A 20,249-nucleotide genomic window follows, 5' to 3' on the forward strand; every position below is an offset into this window, starting at 1 on the left:
AGAGAATCCCTTTTAGCTGTAAGAGTTCTTCAGGTTTTCTCACAGGTTACAGGGGGAGACAAAGATGTAGAGAGAAGAGATGAACATAGAAAGAAAGGGCACAGTGTTTGAACTGTAGACCATCTGCACCTATAGAATGATACTGGGAGATAATTCATTTGAGGTTAATGGCATGAAACAGATGCACAGTGAGAAAAGGAGAGATCTGAATATCTGTTTCTTAGTTTTCTTTAGTTTTCTTTTTTTTATTCAGAACAAAGTCCTACTCCCAAATATTTTCATTTATTTAAAATTTTAGAAAAGCAGAAGCTCTTTATTGTAGTACCTGCAACCAGGAACTGTTGGTGATATTTAGGGTTGTAATGAAATGTCATATTAAGACACTTTTAAAAGACTGTGGATACTAAAACCCACTGTGCACATAATATGTTAAGTGAACTACACACAAGGGGGTGATCCTTGTCCCTAAGGTTACCTTAACTTTTGCTATGGACTATTTCCTTACCCACCTACTATTTTTAGTTGCTGTCTAGACATGGTGACTATCAACTGATTGATTTATTTTTTTATGTCTATTTCAGATCCTGTTACCCTGACAGACCTCATCGTCATCCTGCTTAACATAATGTTTAAACACCCTAGACCTCTGGACAGGGATTGCTCACACACAGGTAGGGCATGTATATGCACACGCAGGTATATAGTAGAATTTCAGCTTCCTTACTGGTCTCTGTTCAAATCAGCTGCTGAGGTAGGTTAGTGACCCTCTGTATGAGAAGGAAAAAGAACTCCTCGGGCCATATCTTTTATCTCTTAACCTTGTACTGAGTCATGTAGTACTTAATTTGTCTCCTTGAAGACTTTATTGCCCCATTCATTCTCATGAATTACGTTAGAGAAATGTTGCTCCAGTGATCAATATCGTTCCCCACCTTGACTTTGTCAGAGGGTAATCTCCTTTGGCTGGGACAGAGAGTCATGCTGACTAAGTCAGATATTTATATTAATATTTTACCTGCTGTCTGATGAAGATCACATGAAGCATTCTTGAGATTGTATTTTGAGCAGCAATATGATACAGCACAGATTGAATTTAAAGCCCCATTAGGCTAAGTTTCCAGCTATAACACAAACATGACTTGTAAATCTTCACTTTTGTAATTTTCTCTTGTTACACAACATTGAACTCTAGTTATACGTGGCTTTTAATGCTCTTAGAGTTATGTGCATGTAGTATTAAAAGCAACAAAATTCTTATAAAGATTGGTCCCAGATATGCATTTATGATCCTCATAGACATCAGTGGAGATCTGTGTTCTCTGTATCATTGGGCGTATGTATTGGCATATATCAGAAATAAAGCACTTCTCAAAAGTATTTACAGCGCTTTCCTTGTTCCACAGTTTGTCATGTTAGAGCCTTAGTCCGAAATGGATTCAATTAATTTTTCACCTCAAAATCCTACACACAGTACTCCTTAATGACTAAGTGAAAAAGTTTGCTTAGAATTCTTTTGTTTATTAAAAACAAAACAAGCTACAAGCTTGGCACACCTATTTTTTCGCAGTTGCTACCATTCTTCTTACCACAACCTCTCAAGCTCCATCTGGTTGGTTGCATTAGTACACACCCATTTCACAGTAGTTCACTCAAGGACATTCACACAGGGGTCCAGAAACCGCTCCTTTGTTATCTTGTTGTTCTGCTGGAAAATTAACCTTCGACCCAGTCTGTTCAGAGCCTTCTGGAACATGTTATAATTAAGTATGTCTGAACTTTTCTTCATTCATCTTTCCCAATTCGTGCTGACAAAAACCATTCCCACCACCATGCTTCAGTGTAGGGATGTTATTGGCCAGGTGATGAGTGGCACCTGGTTTCCTCTAGACATGGCGCTTAGCATTCAGGCCAAAGAATTCAATTTTTGTTTCATCAGACCAGATAATTTAGTTTCTCCAGGTCTGAGAGTCCTCCAGGTGCCTTTTGGCAAACTCCAGGTTGGGTGTCATGTGTCTTTTACTGACTGGCTTCTGTCTGGCTACTATATAGACCTGATTGGTGGACTGCTGTAGAAATAGTTGTTCTTTTATAAGGTTCTTCTCTCTCCATAGAGGAATGCTGAAACTGTGTCTGTTTGAGGTGAAAAAAGAATTTAAGCCATTGTGGAATAAGGCTGTAATATGAGAAAAAGTCGGTGGATATATATATATATCTCAAAATAGTGGAAATACAAGTTCATTGGCCACTTTATTAGGTACAACTTGCTAGTATTGGCTTGAATCCTCTTACTGACGTGAAAGCACCACAAAGTGGTCATTGATTGTATATTTAGGTGATCTAAAAGTGTAAACCTAGTGGGCAGATATAATCCTAGTGGGTATTAATGTAATTAGATCATTTCATATGCATTTAATTCAGCTAATTAATGTCATTAAATGCATATTAATTCATTTACTTTTGGTAGGTTCAGACGTCCTGTCGCCCAGCACTCTTGTGATGGAGGTGCTTTGGATGCTATGTGAACAGACAGAATGGGCTGCAGAGTGTCTCTATCAGACTCCAGTTATAGAGAAGCTACTAGCTCCTGTTATTGCACTGCTCAATGGACAGAAGGTCACAAGCACAACTACACGCACCCACACACACCCACACACACACACACACACACACACACACACACACACACACACACACACACACACACACACACACACACACACACACACACACACACACCCACACACACACACACACACACACACACATCATTTGCAGATTACAAAAAAAGTTTTTGATTCATACAGTTTCCAGTGTAAAATGTCCAACCATGACTTTCTACTCATACTAAATAAGCATGTAAACTACTTTCCTTTTACCTTTTTAGTGCAATAATTTTTAAAATTCATCAAAACATACAGTTTTCAAATGTAGACTCCTCATCTTAAGAGTAACATAGCTGTCCTCTGCGTAAGGACTTGTCATCATTCAGCCTTCCAGAAAATGGAATTACAGAGGCTTTGGTTATGAAATGTAGTAGTTTTTTCTTCAGTTCCATCATTGTGAAAGATAAAAGTGTGATTTCAATGTTGAGTATCTGTTCAGGCGCCAATTTTCCTGAAGCAGTTGGTAATTTTGTGTGTTTATTTTCTGTGCTTTGCAGGCTGAGTTAAAGTCTCCTGCAGCAACCCTGAGTCTCATTGCAGATATTCTGGCTCGTATTGCAAACACAGACAGAGGATTAGCGCTCTTCTTATTTGAGAAGAATCTCGCCGCAGCCCACAGTGAGAGGTGAGATGTTGTGATTAAATTCGCAGCGTCGTTTTGTCTTTCTTGATAGTAATGAATAAATTACATTTTCCTAACTTAGCTGGAAGATTTTAATACAGAGTTAAATTTGCATAGCAAATCCTGCTTATTCTGCACCGAGAGCAGGTTGGAACATGAGGGTGCTGCTGGTTTGTGAGCAGCTGGGGTTATAATATATTACATTATATTCTGTTGCCTGACAATGACTAGTCAGCCAGTCCTGTAGTTTCCTTCAGTCTGTCCAGAAACACATTCTATTGTTGTGAATGACCAAGAATGTATTTACCAACCACCTATGGCTTCACTTCTGTATGTATGCTGGCTCATTAAAAATGTGAGTGTATGAAAGTGCTTCGGAGACCCCAAAGAATTTTTGTTGCTCAAGGAATTGATGTAGATGTAGCCTTGGTTCTGAAAAGTAAACCCAGTGCTGAGGTGCCAGTTTCAAGAAGAAGTCAGATGTGTACACTGCTCAGTTGTTCCATGGCCTCAGTAAACACCTTGCTTGTGATTTTATCTGTTTTATCAGTTGCTAGTTTCAGGTCTTATTAAAGACCTCCAGTGTAGGCATTTAAAGCCCCAAATTGAGATTGCTATACTTACAATCTAAAAACCTCATGCTGTCGATCTATAATAAACATCTTTTTCTTTTTTCACCCTTGTCTGCAGAACCTTTGCTGCTCATATCATCGTACAGTTCACCCAGAGGCTGCTCGACAAGGAATTGCCATCACTGTGTGAATCTGATATGCCCCATTCATTATGTGGAGCCTTTATTTTAGTTTGTCGGCAGATGTACAACACCTGCGAGGGTCTGCAGGTTCTACGACCCTACGGCCTGCACAAAGCTTTAGCTGCTGCGTGGAAAAAGGTACATGTGCCTCATTTGTGTTATTTGCAGAGACTTTATTATTTGACATGAAGCTATTATAGAATAATATATGGAAGATTGCAGTAGTGGATGCTCATATTATGGGCAACCAGTCAGAAGAAGGTAGGATTAAAAGGAGGATGAAATAGCTGGAAGTTAAACTGTAGGTGTGCACCAAGGCCCAGTATAAGACAAACGAGGATTAATTTGAACTTTGAATCATGTGAAACTGCTCTGCCCAAACACAAAACCATGGCACTGGAAATAAACCGAACTCAGTGTAAACTGTTCCCTCTGGTAAAGGGAACAGTTTACACACACAGTGCAGTGGGGGGTTTTTTGGATTACAAATAATACACCAGTGTTTTACTGTATGAAAAGTGCACTTAGGAAATCCACATCCTGCTGTTTTACTGACTTGAAACAGTTTCAAGTCAACAAAACAACAATTCAACAATCCCTTATTTGACTGGGTGTTCCATTAAGACCAAATCTCTTTTATAAGAGAGACTTGACCAAGGTAGCAGATAAGCTACATGTCATAAATGCAACAAATAAAACATAAAGTGTAAAGGGTACAACAATGATGTCTTCACCACAATGATACTGCCTTCAAATTTAACAATAGATATAGATTTTTTTTTTTCATTTCCAAGATGTGATTTAAGAAAATACTGTTTTCCCACATATTTTATTTTTAGAGTATGACTGTAAATATAACAAATCCAGGAGACATTTGCTTGACTAACTGAGCCATGACTGGATCATAAGAGACGATGGCCCAACTCAGTTTCTGAATCTTTTATCTAAATATGTAGGGGTGTCTGTATGTAATGATCAGATCCCTGGCTAGAATATTTATGCTGTATTTCATTTACTTGATGAATGCCACGTTCTCGCTTTATTCAGTCAACACAGCTTGAAAAGCACCATCGTTTCATGGAAATGGTGGGAATTAACTAACCTTTGTAATGTGCTTCATTTAGTTCTTGGAATAGTGTTTCTGACTCGACACAGCATCAGTTATCTTTAATCTGCAGTTTGTGATTCAAAGCTAAACCAGAAAATATGCAAACAAAAATGAAGCTCTGCTGCAGTTCATTTACAGGGGAGTCATAGAAAAGGTTTCAGTGGCGCTGTTAGCATCCCTGGGTTTTTGTCCCAGTCTTTTGAGTTTTTGGTTGCTTTGTGTTTTTTCCGGGTTTTTCTTTATGTATTGATAGTCTAGAGTTTTGTTACCTAATTCTGCTCTGTGCTTTGCTTGTATTCTACTTTAGTTTTGCCCCTTGTCTCCTGTCCTAGACTCACCTCCGTAAAGCCCTTGTAAATCAGTATTATCTCCATGTTTGGTTACTTTTTTGTCTCTGTGTCAGTCTGTGTTTCTGGGTTCCTTTGTTTGTCTAGTCTCTGTGTCCTGTCTCCCAAGTCTGTCACGTCTCATATGTAACCAGTAAACGATCTAATCCAGTTAAGTCTGAGTTTTCTATTAGTTTTTCTATTTCGGTTCCCGAGCTCCAGCAGTAAAGCTGTCTGAGTTGAGTTCCTGTCTCCATGTCTGCATTTTTGATCCGGAAGCTATCAGCTACACCTTGACGCATAACAGGCAATCCTTCTGCCAAGCTGGGGACGTCAGTACTGCCCAGTGACGGGTAGTGCCTCAGTAGCTGAGAAAGCAGTTCCGCCCCACAAACCTACCTGTTTATTTTCAAAACATCTGGTATAAAAATTAACTTGTGTGAGACATTGTTTTATTACTTTATTACTGTCACACAATGGGACGTGTTCCTTTGAAAGTCTCAAACGCATGCCCATATTTGTTCATCGGAGAAACAAAATGCAGGTTTAATCCTGACAGTGGGATCAGCTGATGCTCGATGTTTACTCACCTTCTTGTTTCATGTTAAGCAAATGAGATCCTGGTGTTTAGAGCACTTATTCAGTCTGTCAAGAACCAAGTAAACAAATTAACACATTCTCTGGGATTTTTGGATTGCTTAATTATTTATTTATTCATTGTAATTTAAGGATGTCTTAAGTGAGTAAGAATCATCAAGAGATGATGATCATAACAAGAAAAAAAGAGGGCAGAAAACAATGTTATTATTAAAATATAGTGGTGAATACAGTGTTCCATCATTCCACTGTGTTGGGATTGTCAGATTAATATATATGTGAATAAATGTGGTCTAATATTTCAGGTGATCCTCATGTTCACAAACTCAATTTAATATAGAGTAATTAAAGTATGATTAAAGTATATTGTGTACTAATACTTTCTTTTAACTTTATTTCTAGACCAGCACGCTGTCAGAAAGGGTTCAGACTCCAGTACCTGGAGGCGATGCTGGATCATCTACCCAAGAGCTGCAGAACATGTGAGGCCACACATCCATAAAATCTGACTTTAAATAATTTTATAAAATGTCTATATTTATCACAGTAATGAGTGAGGACACCATCCAGTAAAATACAAGAGTTTTGGAGTCCAGCAGTATTTAATCATGTCTTTTTTTTCAGTGTATCTTCTCATTTAACACACATAAGTATTACTCTCTGTCACTGTGACAAGTCAGGTTTTATATGTGGTTTTTTCAAAAGTGTTACAAATGGTTGAGTAAGATGTGAAAGACAAAGGTGACACAGACATATACCCTATTCACTTTCTGAAACGTTTGGGATAGAGGAGGATTCTGGAGGTTTAGGCTTCAAATGAACATGGAATATAATTGAACTGCCTGCTGGAAAACATTAGCATATAATTAAAGAAATCCAAACACCTTTGTTACAGCAGTCAAAATATTAAGCACAACCCTCAACAAAATGGCTTAAGTAAAGTGGAATAACTAAATAAAATAAAATGGAATCAGGTAAAGTAAGGTAAACATTACACAAAAGTAAAGAGCTTAGTTAAAAAAGAAAAAGTGATCTAAATAAAATACTATAGAACACCATGTAAAATCTAATTATAATACAATAAAGTGACTCTATAAAATGAAATTGCCCCATAAGTTTAATAAAGCAATATGAAACAAAATACAAATGGATAACTAAAAGTAGAATTAAAAAAACAAAACATACACAGCAAATGTCAGATGATATTAAATGGCTCACAGTAAAGTGCAGTAGTATCTAAAAAAATGAGTAAGGAATTGCCTTCTAGTGATTTTAATATTGTGTTTCTTGCAGTGGGAGTACAAAGCACCGTCATTTTTCTGTCTTTTTTGTTTGTGAACAGGCTCATTTGGGAGGAGACATTATTGGACAGTCTGTTGAATTTTGCTGCCACTCCAAAAGGCCTTCTGCTGCTCCAGCAGACAGGAGCCATTAATGAATGTGTCTCCTACATGTTCTCTCGCTTTACCAAAAAACTTCAGGTAATAATCTACTTAACTGTTGGTTGTTAATTTGTGGTAATTGTCCTGCTTGCTTTTCTATCATACTAATTATGTACAGTAATGTATCTCCAGTTTGCCAGCGAGGTCTGCACGCATTTTGATTGTGTTAAGCTTGAGGTTTGCTGAGCCAAATGCTCTGTAACAGCAGCACTCTGCTGCACATTTACACAACTACAGTATATTAGTATAGCCACGTGGATGCTGCCAAATTCAAATGTAGCCACTGAGAGGCCAAAGTGTAGCAGTGACGAGATCAAGTGGGCTGTTGGGGAGTGGCATTATGAATTCACTTGCTCCATGAGATTCAAATTCCTCCAATCAAAACGGTGCCAGCAGTGTAACGTCAGATTTAAAATAGCATTCTTTAAAAAACTGCACGTGGTCACAAAATGAGTCATTGGGTTATAAAGGCACTGGTAGTAGTTTGAGGTTATCAAACTACTGATGAAAATCAGGGTGAGTTTTCAGGTCCTGATAAGCACTGCTGATGACATAGTTACGTTAATGTTTTATTGCATTTTATGGGAATCCTTTGGCAGTCCTTATTGATCCTATCAAAGTGCCAAAGTAATTTCATGCCTCTCGGAATCTTCTGGGTCATGCTGACTTGAGTTAGAGAGATACAAAATGAATAATCACTGATGAGACAAAAAAAGAGGAAAGAGTGATTATTGGAGTGCATACAAATATTTGTGCAGAAACTATGGATGCACATTGTATTAGGGATTTATGTTGTATTATTCCCTATGCAGCAGACATAATCTTTGTCAGCTTTATTCATTCTGCTGGCTCATGTCATCAATATCATAATTCATTCTTCACAAGATGTGGTAATTTGTTGATCCTGCTCCTCCTCAAGGCCACAATCATAATTCCTGAGGACTCCTTAGTATTCACAGCACCCTGCTCGACACTGAAACACACTTTCTAAGATTCAAATTGTAAACACACATACACTCAGGCTTGCTGCAAACCTTAGCTGATCCCCTGTGGGCTTAATTTACTGCCATTGTTTACGCACTATTGTAATTGCTTCTCTAGTTTGGCATTTCACTTTAATTATGGAATGTAATTATATTTTGTCTATTTTTAGTTGTGGCATTGTGTTGTAATTAATGAAGGGCCTGCACACTCCAAAATCAATTTACAATTTGATTTCTCCACAGCATGTTTAACTACATTATGTTGTGCCTTTCCAGAATTCCAGATTTACTTACACATCTCCCTTTATGATACATTAGTACTACATGTGACCTAAACTTTTTCCATCCTTTTTCCAAACTCTCATCCTTTTTTTACCTGATATAAGCAAAAACTTTCTGAGATTTCTGTGTGTTTTCTGTAGGTGAGCAGCTGCGAGAAGTTTGGCTACGGGGTGATGGTGACACAGGTGGCAGCAACTGCTCCGGGAGTTGTGGCTCTGCACAGTTCTGGTACTAATGCAGTTACTTGGACACAACAAACACTTGTCAGCTGTGATGCTTAAGGCTTATATTATAAGTTGTTGTTTTTGTGTTGTCGGTATGAAGGAGACTTCAGGCAGCTTAGGGAGAAATGTATTTGTCAAACTGTTTTTGTCTGGGTAAGAAAGAGTAAGAAGAGGCGTTCTTTTTTTTTTTTTTTTTTTATTGGAAGGATTAAGATGGTGTGTGATGTGAGCATCATTCAGGCAAGAGAAAATGGGATTTTGTTTTCAGCAACACATTTACAAGTAGCATGGTGAATCATAGTTAAATGGATTCACATATCAGTTGTATACTGATACTAGGTGTATCCATATCCAAAAGGCTCCAGGAAATACCGTACTCTTGTCAAAAGACGCCAAAAAATGAAGCCAGTGAACAAATATTTTAATCCTGCATTCTTTCTATTGGCCAGAAAGGGCGACTCAACTGGTTATGGAAAAAAAAAAAAGTCTGATTTCTTATCAGCCCTTCACATATAACAGCACCGGTGCGCTTTGAAACCTATTCTCTTCAGTGCTTTAGCCATGCAAGAACAGTTCCCTGCTGTGTTGAGCAGCGCTGGCTGCGGAGCACTCATGTGTTCCATGATGTGACATACGTTTGTGCCATCGATAAAAGGGCAGACTGACAGAAAGAAGGATGACCTCAAAAAGTGATATAGTCCAGGCAGAGCTTACAAATTATGGGCCGTTTGCTAAACCTTGAAGTCAGTGCAGCGCACACTGCTTTCTGTGTGAAAGAACCATTCTGTGAGAAAAAGACTCTACTGCTCACTTGATCTATGACCTCTGAAAAACAGTTTATGATTTCCATCACTATTCAATCATTACACTTTTTGTAACATTACCTTTTAGAAATAATGTTAACCTTACAGTCAAAAACAATACTTTAAGGAAGGCCTGCAATGTCATTTCGAAGTCTACATTCGACCCTAACTTGTCACCAAGACCAAAAGCATCTGCTTGAGGTTTCAGAACTGGACTTCACTAATCAATGGGTGCTGTCAGGGGGCTATGTCCTTGTTTTATATACAATACAGTACATTCTGCGGGTTATACAGCATTGATATGCAAAGATTAATTGTATATCTGTAACTCTAGAACTGCAGTATTTGCAGTTTTTATAGTTTAAATTTGTCAGTGTACTCTGTTTTCATATTCTTCTTCTAAGTATAAAATCCCTTTTGTTATATTTGTCTTAATTTAACTGAAATACACTGAAAATTGCTCACAAATTTATGTTTAGGTGTCAATACAAATGCAGGTTCTATTGCTGGGAGCTTCCCATGATGCACTTCTTCTTCCATGATACTAATGTTTTGTCTTTACTTCATCATTTATGTGCTGTAGTGTATCCCCAGTTTTCCAGCGAGGGCTGCATACATTTTGATTGCATTAATGCTTTTATCCAGCCGTTACGTGCAAGCTTGAGGTTTGCTGAGTCCAATGTTCTTTAACAGCAGCACTCTGTTGCACATTTAAACAACCACTGTGTAAAAATAACCAATCAGAAGCTGCAAAATTCAAATGTAGTTACTGACAGGCCAAAGTGCAACACAGAAGAGATCAAATGGGATCAAAGGGAGTGGCATTATGAATTCACTTCCTCTCTGAGATTCAAATCCTCCAATCAAAACAGTGCCGGCAGTGCAACAACAGATTTAAAATGGCATTCTTTAAAAGATTGCACATAATAACAAAGTCAGTCGTTTATTTATTAAAGCACTGTTAATAATTTTATTTGCTGCTGTTTTAAAATAAATGTTTGGTACAACAAATTTCTCCATGTTCTGTCTCAGGCTTTGTTCGGGCCCTGGTACTAGAGCTGTGGTCTGTTCTTGAGTGCAGCAGTGACAACATCAGAGTGGTCCGTCCCAAACCAACTCCCATTGACCCCATAGATAGGAGTTGCCTTAAGGTATTTTATGTGTGTGTGTGTGTGTGTGTGTGTGTGAGAGAGAGAGGGAGGGAGAGAGAGAGAGGGGGAGAAGGAGAAACTTCCTGGAGCCCAAAATGCCCCAATTTTTAGATATCTACATGATAGTACAGACACAGATTTCTTAGAAGTTTGCTTTTCCATCATGTTTTTAGCTCACTGGTTACAAAGGTGTTTAAATTGATTAAAATCAAATTGATTCCAATTATTATTAACTCAGGACTCAGAATAGTGGTCCATGTGTTGCTGTGATACCAGCAGCCATGTAGAAAATTCACTTGTGAATATTCATAATTAAAAAACTGGCAATAGTGATTTTGTTAACAAAAATGGCTTTTTTGCTCAGAACTGATTGGTTTAAGGGTGTCTGGGCAAATAAGCCTTACTTTCATAAGACTGCATTTTTAGTTATGTTTTTGGCAGAATTTCTCTCAGGAAAGCTTCAACATTTCATTTGAAGCTCCAGTGTGCGCCTGTCTGTGTGTGTCTGATGCTTGGCCTCTGACAGCAGCCAAGTCATCTCTCTCAGAGAGACTAGCCAAGTGAATACGGACAGCCAGTGATGTGTAAACTGTGTCCTGCCACAGGCGGCTTTAAAGCCTGCCTTATCAGTGGGTTATACATATATGCTGAGCTCAAAGGAAAACTAAATATACACACACCAGCATTTTGGTGTATTAACTCGAGTCTTTGCTTTAATCTGTGCTAAGTACAGTAGGAGGTTTGGTAGTACATATGAAGATAAGTAAGTACACACATGCACAGAAACATCAGAAGACACATGAAAGTATAGAAATTTTTATTTTAGAAAAAAAATCCATCGTATGTTGTTTTTTTTTTTTTTTATTCTTTACGTTTCTTTGAAGCTGTTTAATATAATCTAAGTTGTAGCTTGTCTGTGCAAGTGTCTCTCTTTTTTTTCCTTTGATGCTTTTGATGATATGTTTTCCCTGTTCTACCAGACCCAGTGAAAAGCGCAGGGAGCTTTCCTGTAGTTTAATATTCTTCAGGCTGCAATAGGCTTCTGCTCAACCACTCTACTCAGAATTGTGTATATATATGTCTTATTCAGTTTTGAGAGTGTGGTAAACCATGTTTTATCTTTGCAATCATAAATTCTTTTTACGTTTTATTTTGCTTTGAATGCTACAGATAGTATTTGTCATATTATCTGTAGTATTTGTAGTTGAATAGTGTTATATATTATTATGTATTAGGATTTGATCAATCCATGATGTGCACAAATGCATTCACAGTGGTCTTTAAAAGCAAATCCATTTTTCCTCTCTAACAGCTTCTGTATCTGTTTTACTTTTCTCTCTTCAGTCCTTCCTGTACTTGGTCAACCTCCTCTCCTCTTCCCAGTCGGTGTGGGAGCTGCTGGGCCGGCAGCCTTTGGCCAACAAAAGCGAATACACCCTGAGGGAGATGCCAACCTCCATACCTGTAAGTGTTTTTTTTTTTCTTCTTTTTTTTCCACACGCTGCAGTTCTTTTTTCATCCATCTGAGGGCATGTTTGCACTTTTTATTTGGCCTCCAAACACCACCCACACATTTGTTTTACTTCAAACGCATTCAAATAAACTCCCCTCACACTGAGGCTGATATATGTTCTCCACCTTACACATTGTAAATTTCCACACTGTTTTCGTTTTGCACCCTAACCGCTGCATTCTTGTTCAAAGCCTCTCATTTTACTCCACAGGATTTGATTGACAGACTGATTGCCATGAATTCGGATGTGAAGATTCATTCTCTCTTCCACTACGAAGAGAGTCACACATTCGGCCTGAGGTGGGATTGATATTTTTTTTTCATATTACTTAACATCAGTGGGGAAGCACACGATATCGGATTATCACCTGGTGACTGCACACACACTTCAGCCTCTGGCAATAGGAGACTGGCATGGTTCTTTATACTTTGATTACCCAGCATTGAAAGGCTGATGAAAGGATTTCTCTGGATAAGAGAGAAATAAGCTGGGCTGTGTGTGTGTGTGTGTGTGTGTGTGTGTGTGTGTGTGTGTGTGTGTGTGTGTGTGTGTGTGTGTGTGTGTGTGTGTGTGTGTGTGTGTGTGTGTGTGTGTGTGTGTGTGTGTGTGTGTGTGTGTGTGTGTGTGAGAGAGCGTGCAGTGCTTGTGTATTTCTATGGGAGCAGTGTAAGAAGGGGGGTGAAGGAGTTGAAGAAATTCCTATAAAACGAAAAGGTGTTTCAGATTTGATTTTAGTTTTAAGGTTCAAAGTAGAGATTGGCTTGCAGTAAAGGCTGAAGTTAATACTCAAATACTGAGCTGAGAGGATTTAATAATGCCAGAGAAAATCTGCATTTTGTATCCTATGGGCTAGGTATGCATTACAACAAAGATTTGTTGTAAATGTGTGTGAGGAGAAATAAAGCAGTGTGTCTGAGCTAAAGAATGCTTTGGTCGTTACATACCCTGGTACATGCGTGTCTTTGCACAGTCCTCCGATGGCAGCTGTGCATCCCTTTGCCTTTTTAAAAGCTTTGTGAATCACAATAGCTTCAGCTTGTTTGGAGTCTTGCTGACTCACTCTGTCTGTGCCTGTCACTCAGCCCACTCCTATTAACATCCTGAAGCAAACTGAAAGGAACAAGATGCTCTGTTCATTTACCACCTAGACTGATGGAGTAACTGACAAACTCTGTGCTCTTCAGTGGCTTGCTAAATTTGGTAAATATAGCACTTTGCCTGTAATCTGCCAAGCTATTATTTAGTTATTAGAGTACTTGCTTTAAATCAGTGACTCTCAAACTTTTTCTGGTCTGCCCTACTGCAGAAGCTAAAAAAATTCCAGGCTTTTAATCAGTGAGCAAAAAAAAATACATGTAAATGGTAAATAGTCTGGTTCTTATATAGTGCTTTTCTACTCTACAACTCATTCACCCATTCATGCAAACAGTTCTATACTTTCTATGCATTGCAACTTGGAGTTAGTATCTCGCCCAAGAATATATTTGCCTGCAAAGTGGAGCAGCCGGGGTTTGAACCATAAACCTTCCAATTAGTAGATTAACTGCTCTCCCTCCTGCAATACAACCAGCCATGTAGTAATATGTGTAGTATTGAAGTTTAATTTAAGTAAAATAATATCCAGGATTATAGTCGTGCAAGCTGCTTTCACTTCAAATTTCTGCTCTGCTCTACTTTTGGGGCCTCCCCCACAGTTTGAGAACCACTGCCTTAACCAAGCAACATCTGGAAAAATGTCCTATTTTATTATGTGCGCCTAAAGAGAGCAAGCTCAGTGGTCTTTGAAATTATGTTCATTAATTGTTAATTAATTGTAAATGTTTGCTCGAGAAATTTGGACAGTAAAAAAATTAGATTCAATCATCAAAATATCTCTAATATAGGAAGTAATGGCATCTTAGGTACTTTGTCATTCTGATTCTGATTCTGATTCTAAATCACTTCCTTGTTCAGTTTCACCTCAGAATTACATATCATAATGTGTCTTTGATTATACTCTGGTTTAATCACACACACACACGCACACGCACACACACACACACACACACACACACACACACACACACACACACACACACACACACACACACACACACACACACACAAACAATTGAACCCAGAAGGCTCATTACTAACACATCATCACCCACAATGTGACTGTTTCTGTTTTCATTCGATCTTCTGATTATCCTGTGCCTGAAGGGATATGACAGCGTGGTACATGAATTGTGCTTTATTGATCCCAGAGGGGAAAATTGCATCACTAAAGCAGCATTTACACAGGACACTCCTCTGATTAATAAAAAAAAGTGTATAAAAGAAAGAAAAAAGAAAGAATAAGAAGAATAAAAAGAGGCAGATGAGTGTAAAAATGGGCCAAATTTTTAAAAGTTTTATTATATTGTTAGGCCAAAATATATTTAATACAGATATGGTGCAGTATACACATTATTCATGTATAAAATACATGTGAAAATGTCAGCAAGAGCACGTGAGAGGTATTTGAGATAAACAGAATAAAACCATGTGTGAATAAGGGAGAGAGTGAGCTTTTGATAGTCATTATGTAAATGCAGTCTTTTTAGAATTTCCGTTTAACAGAAGAATACATAGATTATGTAAAGTGTTTTCGAATGTCTTCTGGTTATGTCATTGTAATGGCTAATTCTCTTATATCATTAAGTTCTGATCGGTAAAGAAGCAGAAATGACAGCTAAAGTTTTAGGTGATAACATGTAGTGTGGTTTGATCGGATTTAATTGATAGTGGCTTAGCAGCAGTTGATCTACAGCTATGACTGCATGAGATCACAAACTGATAGCTATTTGCTTCAAAGCTGCTGGGAAAAAACATTCATCTCATTAAAATCGGTTCATATAGGAATTTTGTTAGTTACAGTAGGAATCTGATGTATCTGTGTTTGCTCACCTAGTTTCATATTAATGGAGAGAAAGATGATATCAACAAAGAATCCAGACATAAAAATTTCATTATCATTGAGTGAAATCAATATTTGATCCCCAAGCAAAACATGATTTAGTACTTGGTGAAGAAACCCAAGCACAGCAGTAAGATGTTTTCTTATATTTGGTCAACAGGTTTGCACACATCTCAGTAGGGATTTTGGCCCACTCGTCTTTTCAGAAACTCTGTAAATCCTTCAGGTTTCTTGGCCACTCCATGACCTTAATGACTTTCTTTTTGAACTCCTTTCTTGCCTTGGCGGTATGTTTTGGGTCATTGTCATCCTTCAAGACTGATTAATGACCCATCTTCAGTGTTCAGGCTGGGAGAATGAGGTTCTCATCCATGATTTTACAGTACATGGCCCAGCCAACTGGCTTCTCAATGCAATGAAGTGGTCCTGTGCTCTTAACACAAAACAGTCCTAAAGCTGTTTCCACCTCCGTGCTTGACTGTGGAGATGGTGTTCTTTGGGTCACAATCAGCATTTCTCTTTCTCCAAACTCCGCGGATCGAGTTGATGCCAGAGAGCTCAATTATGTTTTCATCTGACTGCAGCACATCCTCCCAAGCCTTCTCTGGGTCATTTAGATGTTCACTGACAAACTTAAGGCAGACCTGTACACATGCTTTCTTGATCAGGAGCACATAGTCAGTGTTGCAAGATTTCAATAGTGTATTACAAATGGAGCTACAGACCAAGAGTGATTGATAGTTGATTTATGTTTTTTCCACTTTCAAATAATCACACCAACAGTTGTCACCTTCTCACATGCTGTAGGTCTTGTAGCCCATTCCAACCTTATACAGGTCTCGTCCCTTATGTTTTTTGAGCTGCTCTTTGGTCTTGGTGGAGAGGTTGGCATGGAAGAAATTGATTCTGTCGAGTTAAGAAGCGAGTTAAGATCAGGAGTATCTGTGATTGATTGGTTGTAATTCATGTGCTACATGGCCACACAGCCAGTCTGGAGCCAAAATTCTGTCTGGGTTGTAGGGGATCAAACATATATCTAATTCAGTGACATGCTCAATCAATTTGTAACTTTCATGTCATGTGTTTTTTCTAGCTTTTTGTTGATATTCTGTTTCTGTCTATTAAAATGAAACTACCATACAAATTAGATCATTCCTTTGTAGGTGAGCAAACTTACAAATTCATCAGAGGGTTAAATAAATATTTCCTGTCACTGTACATACAGAGGTAAATAAACATGGGCTATAAGCACCAGAATCCAGCAAGCTGAGTCAGGCTGATGCCACTACAACAGGATTGTGGGTGTGCAGAGTCGGTGGCAGCTGGAAGGGAAGGGTTCCTGTAATAGTCACTGCTATAACGCAGAAAGAGCAACCTTCTGTTGCTGTAGGGAGGAGATATAGACCATACTACAGCTGTTTAGAACACACATCTGTCACAGAAACTAGGGGCAGGCACCAGTGCATCATGCGAATATCTGAAAGTTGTCCATATATATATATATATATAACTGACACACTAAGTCTGGGGTTTCAAACCCATATTATTTTATAGGCACCATGCAGCTCAAGTGAGCTGGATGAATAAAATCACTGCAAACTACAAGAAAAGGTTGAATTTATTTTGCTATTAACAGATAATAAAAACAAATTCTCAAAATATTCCAATTTAATGAACCGTGCATTTACAAATCATGTTCAAGCCCAGACAGAGATTTTGTTTTTAAATCTGCAATTCCAAAATGACAGTTTCAGAAATATAACTTATTAAAGGGGTTCATAAAATAAACAAAAGCAAAATAGAACATATTTATGATTAAAAAAAGTTCCCCAATCCTTTATTTCCACCACACCAATAATAGCAGTGTGTTTTATTTCTAAATTGGAACCATTAATGACTTCTTTGCAATTTATTGGGCTGGACCGGACACTGTTCATATTAGACGTAATCAAACCTTTAGTGTTTAGCGTGCAGTTGATTACTTGCCCAAAGACTGTGTGGTGGACAACAACGCCCCCTGCAGTGTAAAGATAATTAAGCTCTGCAGGTTATTCTGAAAAACAAAAAAACTAGTGACAAGAATGTCTAATATGCACATTAATTCAAAACACGATTAATTTACATACTAGGCATGTTATGTATTGTTTATGCACTTGTGAATCTCCCTAAGCGTGTATTTCCCATTAGCTGCAGGCAATTCGTCATAGCATTAAGTTATATAATTACTGGTTTTGCCACCTTTATTTTTTTCTGTGACTCTTTACAAAGAAGCTATTAGATTCCCTCCAGATATCCAAGGGAAATTTCTTGTTAAAAATTTAATCCTTAAAAGCCTTTGTTGTCATGGCTGCATTATTAAAAAACAAGACTAACCCTCGGTCTAACAATCATACACGATGTGCACTGTTTGTGTTTTTAATAATGTAGCTGCAATAATAAAGTTTTTTCTTTTCTTCAAACCACACAGCAGACTTCATGGGTTCATCATTGTGGATAGCATTAGCTTTTCCATGCATCAGGTGCACCTGCTTGTGTTTTATCTGCTCCAGGTAGCTTTTCCTGCATAAATAGAGTTACAAAATACAGCAATAAAAAGTTCTGGACGACTGTCTAAAGCTCAAACTAGACATTTAGATGTTTTTTTTTTTTTTTTTTAATGTTGAGACTCAAAGTTTAAAAAAAAAAAGTTTATCTTAATTAAAGAAAAACAGACAACCGGGCAAACAACTGGCTGTCTGATTTTTGGAAAAAAAAAAAAAAAAGTTAAATAGATATCCCAAAAGAACATTTACTTAATTTTGTTCTGAGCTCAGTATCAATAGCAGAGAGTGATTATCCTCAGCAGCACCTTTCGCCTTCTGCCTTGTATTCATGAGGTTTATTCATGAGTTTCTTGTCATGCAAACTTTGTGTAAACCTTCAGATGAGAAATAGAAACTCTGCTTCACCTGAGGTCAAACGCAGACATATTACCACCTTGTGTGATTATGTGGCCACAATAGATGAGAGAGTGAGGGGAGCCAGCCTCATTAATGTGCTCAGGTGTTGATATATCACGTATGCCACATAATGAATAATAGATAACACCTTCAGGTGGTTCTTCTATTTTTTTCCAGTCTCTTCTGGATATCCATTCACTTGAAAGGAACATATAAAAAGTTGTTTGAGTTTTGTTCAAGATTATTATGAGATGTTGAGAAATGTGCTCATTGTGCTATATTTTATGGAGGTTCTCTATTTTTAGAAGAAGCATATTTGTTTCCTGCTATTCTCTGTTTACTGTGGGTTCTTGTAAAGACAAGTGCTGTTCTTCTAAATTTTTTATATTGTCAACAAATCTCTCAATACTTTTGAGCTTTAATACCCTGATTCAGTCCAAGCAAAGCAATATTCATACTGAACCCATAATATTTTCTAAAAAGATGATAATGTTACTGTGGAAATGTTAGAGAAATGTTATGTTTCTGTTTATTGGGCACTCCTATTGTGAGCTTCAGGTGTACACGCTGAATAATTATAAAAACATTATACTATATTTGGAATTGAGCAAAAATAAGAAAACTTTTTCTGGCCACTGTGATGATAGAGTATTACAAACGCGACAGAGTTTTTAGATAATATAAGCATAGAATTTTTTGTTAAATAATTTATAATAAATATACACCCTTCTATTCTATATTAAAGTTAGAATAATAGAGATATACTGACCTCCTTAAAGAAACTCTCAGAATCAGATCTTGGGAGCTTATTGGAACTATTACAGCTTATATTCTAATGCGCTAACAGTTTTAAATCAGCCTCCAGGAGTACAACACAACTTTCGGTTCTTAATAGACTTTAAATCTTTTTTTCTATCACATTCAGTGCAGGTCTGATCACCGGCACTGCTGTCAAGCAAGCCCCCCCAAAAAAAGGAAAGAAAGAAAGAAACCACAATTTCCACCCCTCTTGATCTTCACAAGCTAATGAGAGCTAAAATCCCCCAGCCCTTTCCCTTGTTGCTAAAAGCCTCTTTGTTGTCATGGCAACTGGCTCTCATCCCTCTGTTTTTTTTTTCTTTTCTTTTCTCTCTCTGTCTGAATTGTTTGGATGCCTTTATTCCAGTCTCTCCTATTCAAGGCTCTAAACATGCTGCTGTGGAGCTTCACACATTTCAACTGATGTGATTATATTTTAGTATTAGTGTGAATGTGATCTTAAAACTTTAAGAAAAATGCCAGCAGTGAAAGAAACGGTTATTGGTGTCTTGTAAACTTGCAGTCACTGACTGTATATATACTTTGGGGACACCACAAAGCTGTTGCAGTCTTTACTGTATCTTGAAAGACTGTTAAATAAAGACTGATATGTGGGAATCAGAGGTACAGATTCTCCTAATCACCATCATTTTTAGAATTAACGTTATATTTTATTCTGTTTTACTTTTTTAATTTATTATTAGTGCTTTATTGATCTAGTTAAAAAATCTCATTGAGATTAAAAATCTCATTTCCAAGAGAGACCTGGCATCATGGCAGCAAAAGTCTAAAATACATGTACCACATAAGTACATAACAATTAAACAAATACAATATCCTGTACAAACATGTTAAAAATATACAAAAACCAATCAATTAAGAGCGACATTAAAATCAACCACACTGACTAAAAGAATTATTCTCTCATCAGTTGGCCCTATAAACTAATAAGAAACCTGCTTACTGAGTTCACAGACTCAGTGAGCATGGGGCATTTTCCTGGACTGCTATATAAACGCAGTTGTTTTTGCAACTTCCAGTTAGTGCCAAAACCTGCTTTCTTTCTATTGGCCTGCAGAGGGCGACTCCTACTGACTACAAACCT

At 37.6% G+C, this 20,249-nt stretch overlaps 1 protein-coding gene across 7 annotated transcripts in view; it reads left to right on the forward strand.

The window, feature by feature from the left end:
* tbc1d32 (TBC1 domain family, member 32) overlaps positions 1-20,249 on the forward strand; it is an 86,798-nt gene that overhangs the window by 10,412 nt on the left and 56,137 nt on the right. For all 7 annotated transcript variants that reach the window (XM_039598895.1, XM_039598899.1, XM_039598900.1 and 4 more), the window contains exons 14-23: positions 582-671; positions 2,465-2,613; positions 3,161-3,288; positions 3,976-4,177; positions 6,473-6,552; positions 7,413-7,551; positions 8,918-9,005; positions 10,837-10,955; positions 12,300-12,419; positions 12,680-12,768. In XM_039598895.1, the coding sequence (XP_039454829.1) occupies positions 582-671; positions 2,465-2,613; positions 3,161-3,288; positions 3,976-4,177; positions 6,473-6,552; positions 7,413-7,551; positions 8,918-9,005; positions 10,837-10,955; positions 12,300-12,419; positions 12,680-12,768 (1,204 nt within the window). The remainder of the gene's footprint in view (positions 1-581; positions 672-2,464; positions 2,614-3,160; positions 3,289-3,975; positions 4,178-6,472; positions 6,553-7,412; positions 7,552-8,917; positions 9,006-10,836; positions 10,956-12,299; positions 12,420-12,679; positions 12,769-20,249) is intronic.

This window comes from Oreochromis aureus, linkage group 15 (genome assembly GCF_013358895.1).
Source record: "Oreochromis aureus strain Israel breed Guangdong linkage group 15, ZZ_aureus, whole genome shotgun sequence".
Taxonomy (NCBI): domain Eukaryota; kingdom Metazoa; phylum Chordata; class Actinopteri; order Cichliformes; family Cichlidae; genus Oreochromis; species Oreochromis aureus.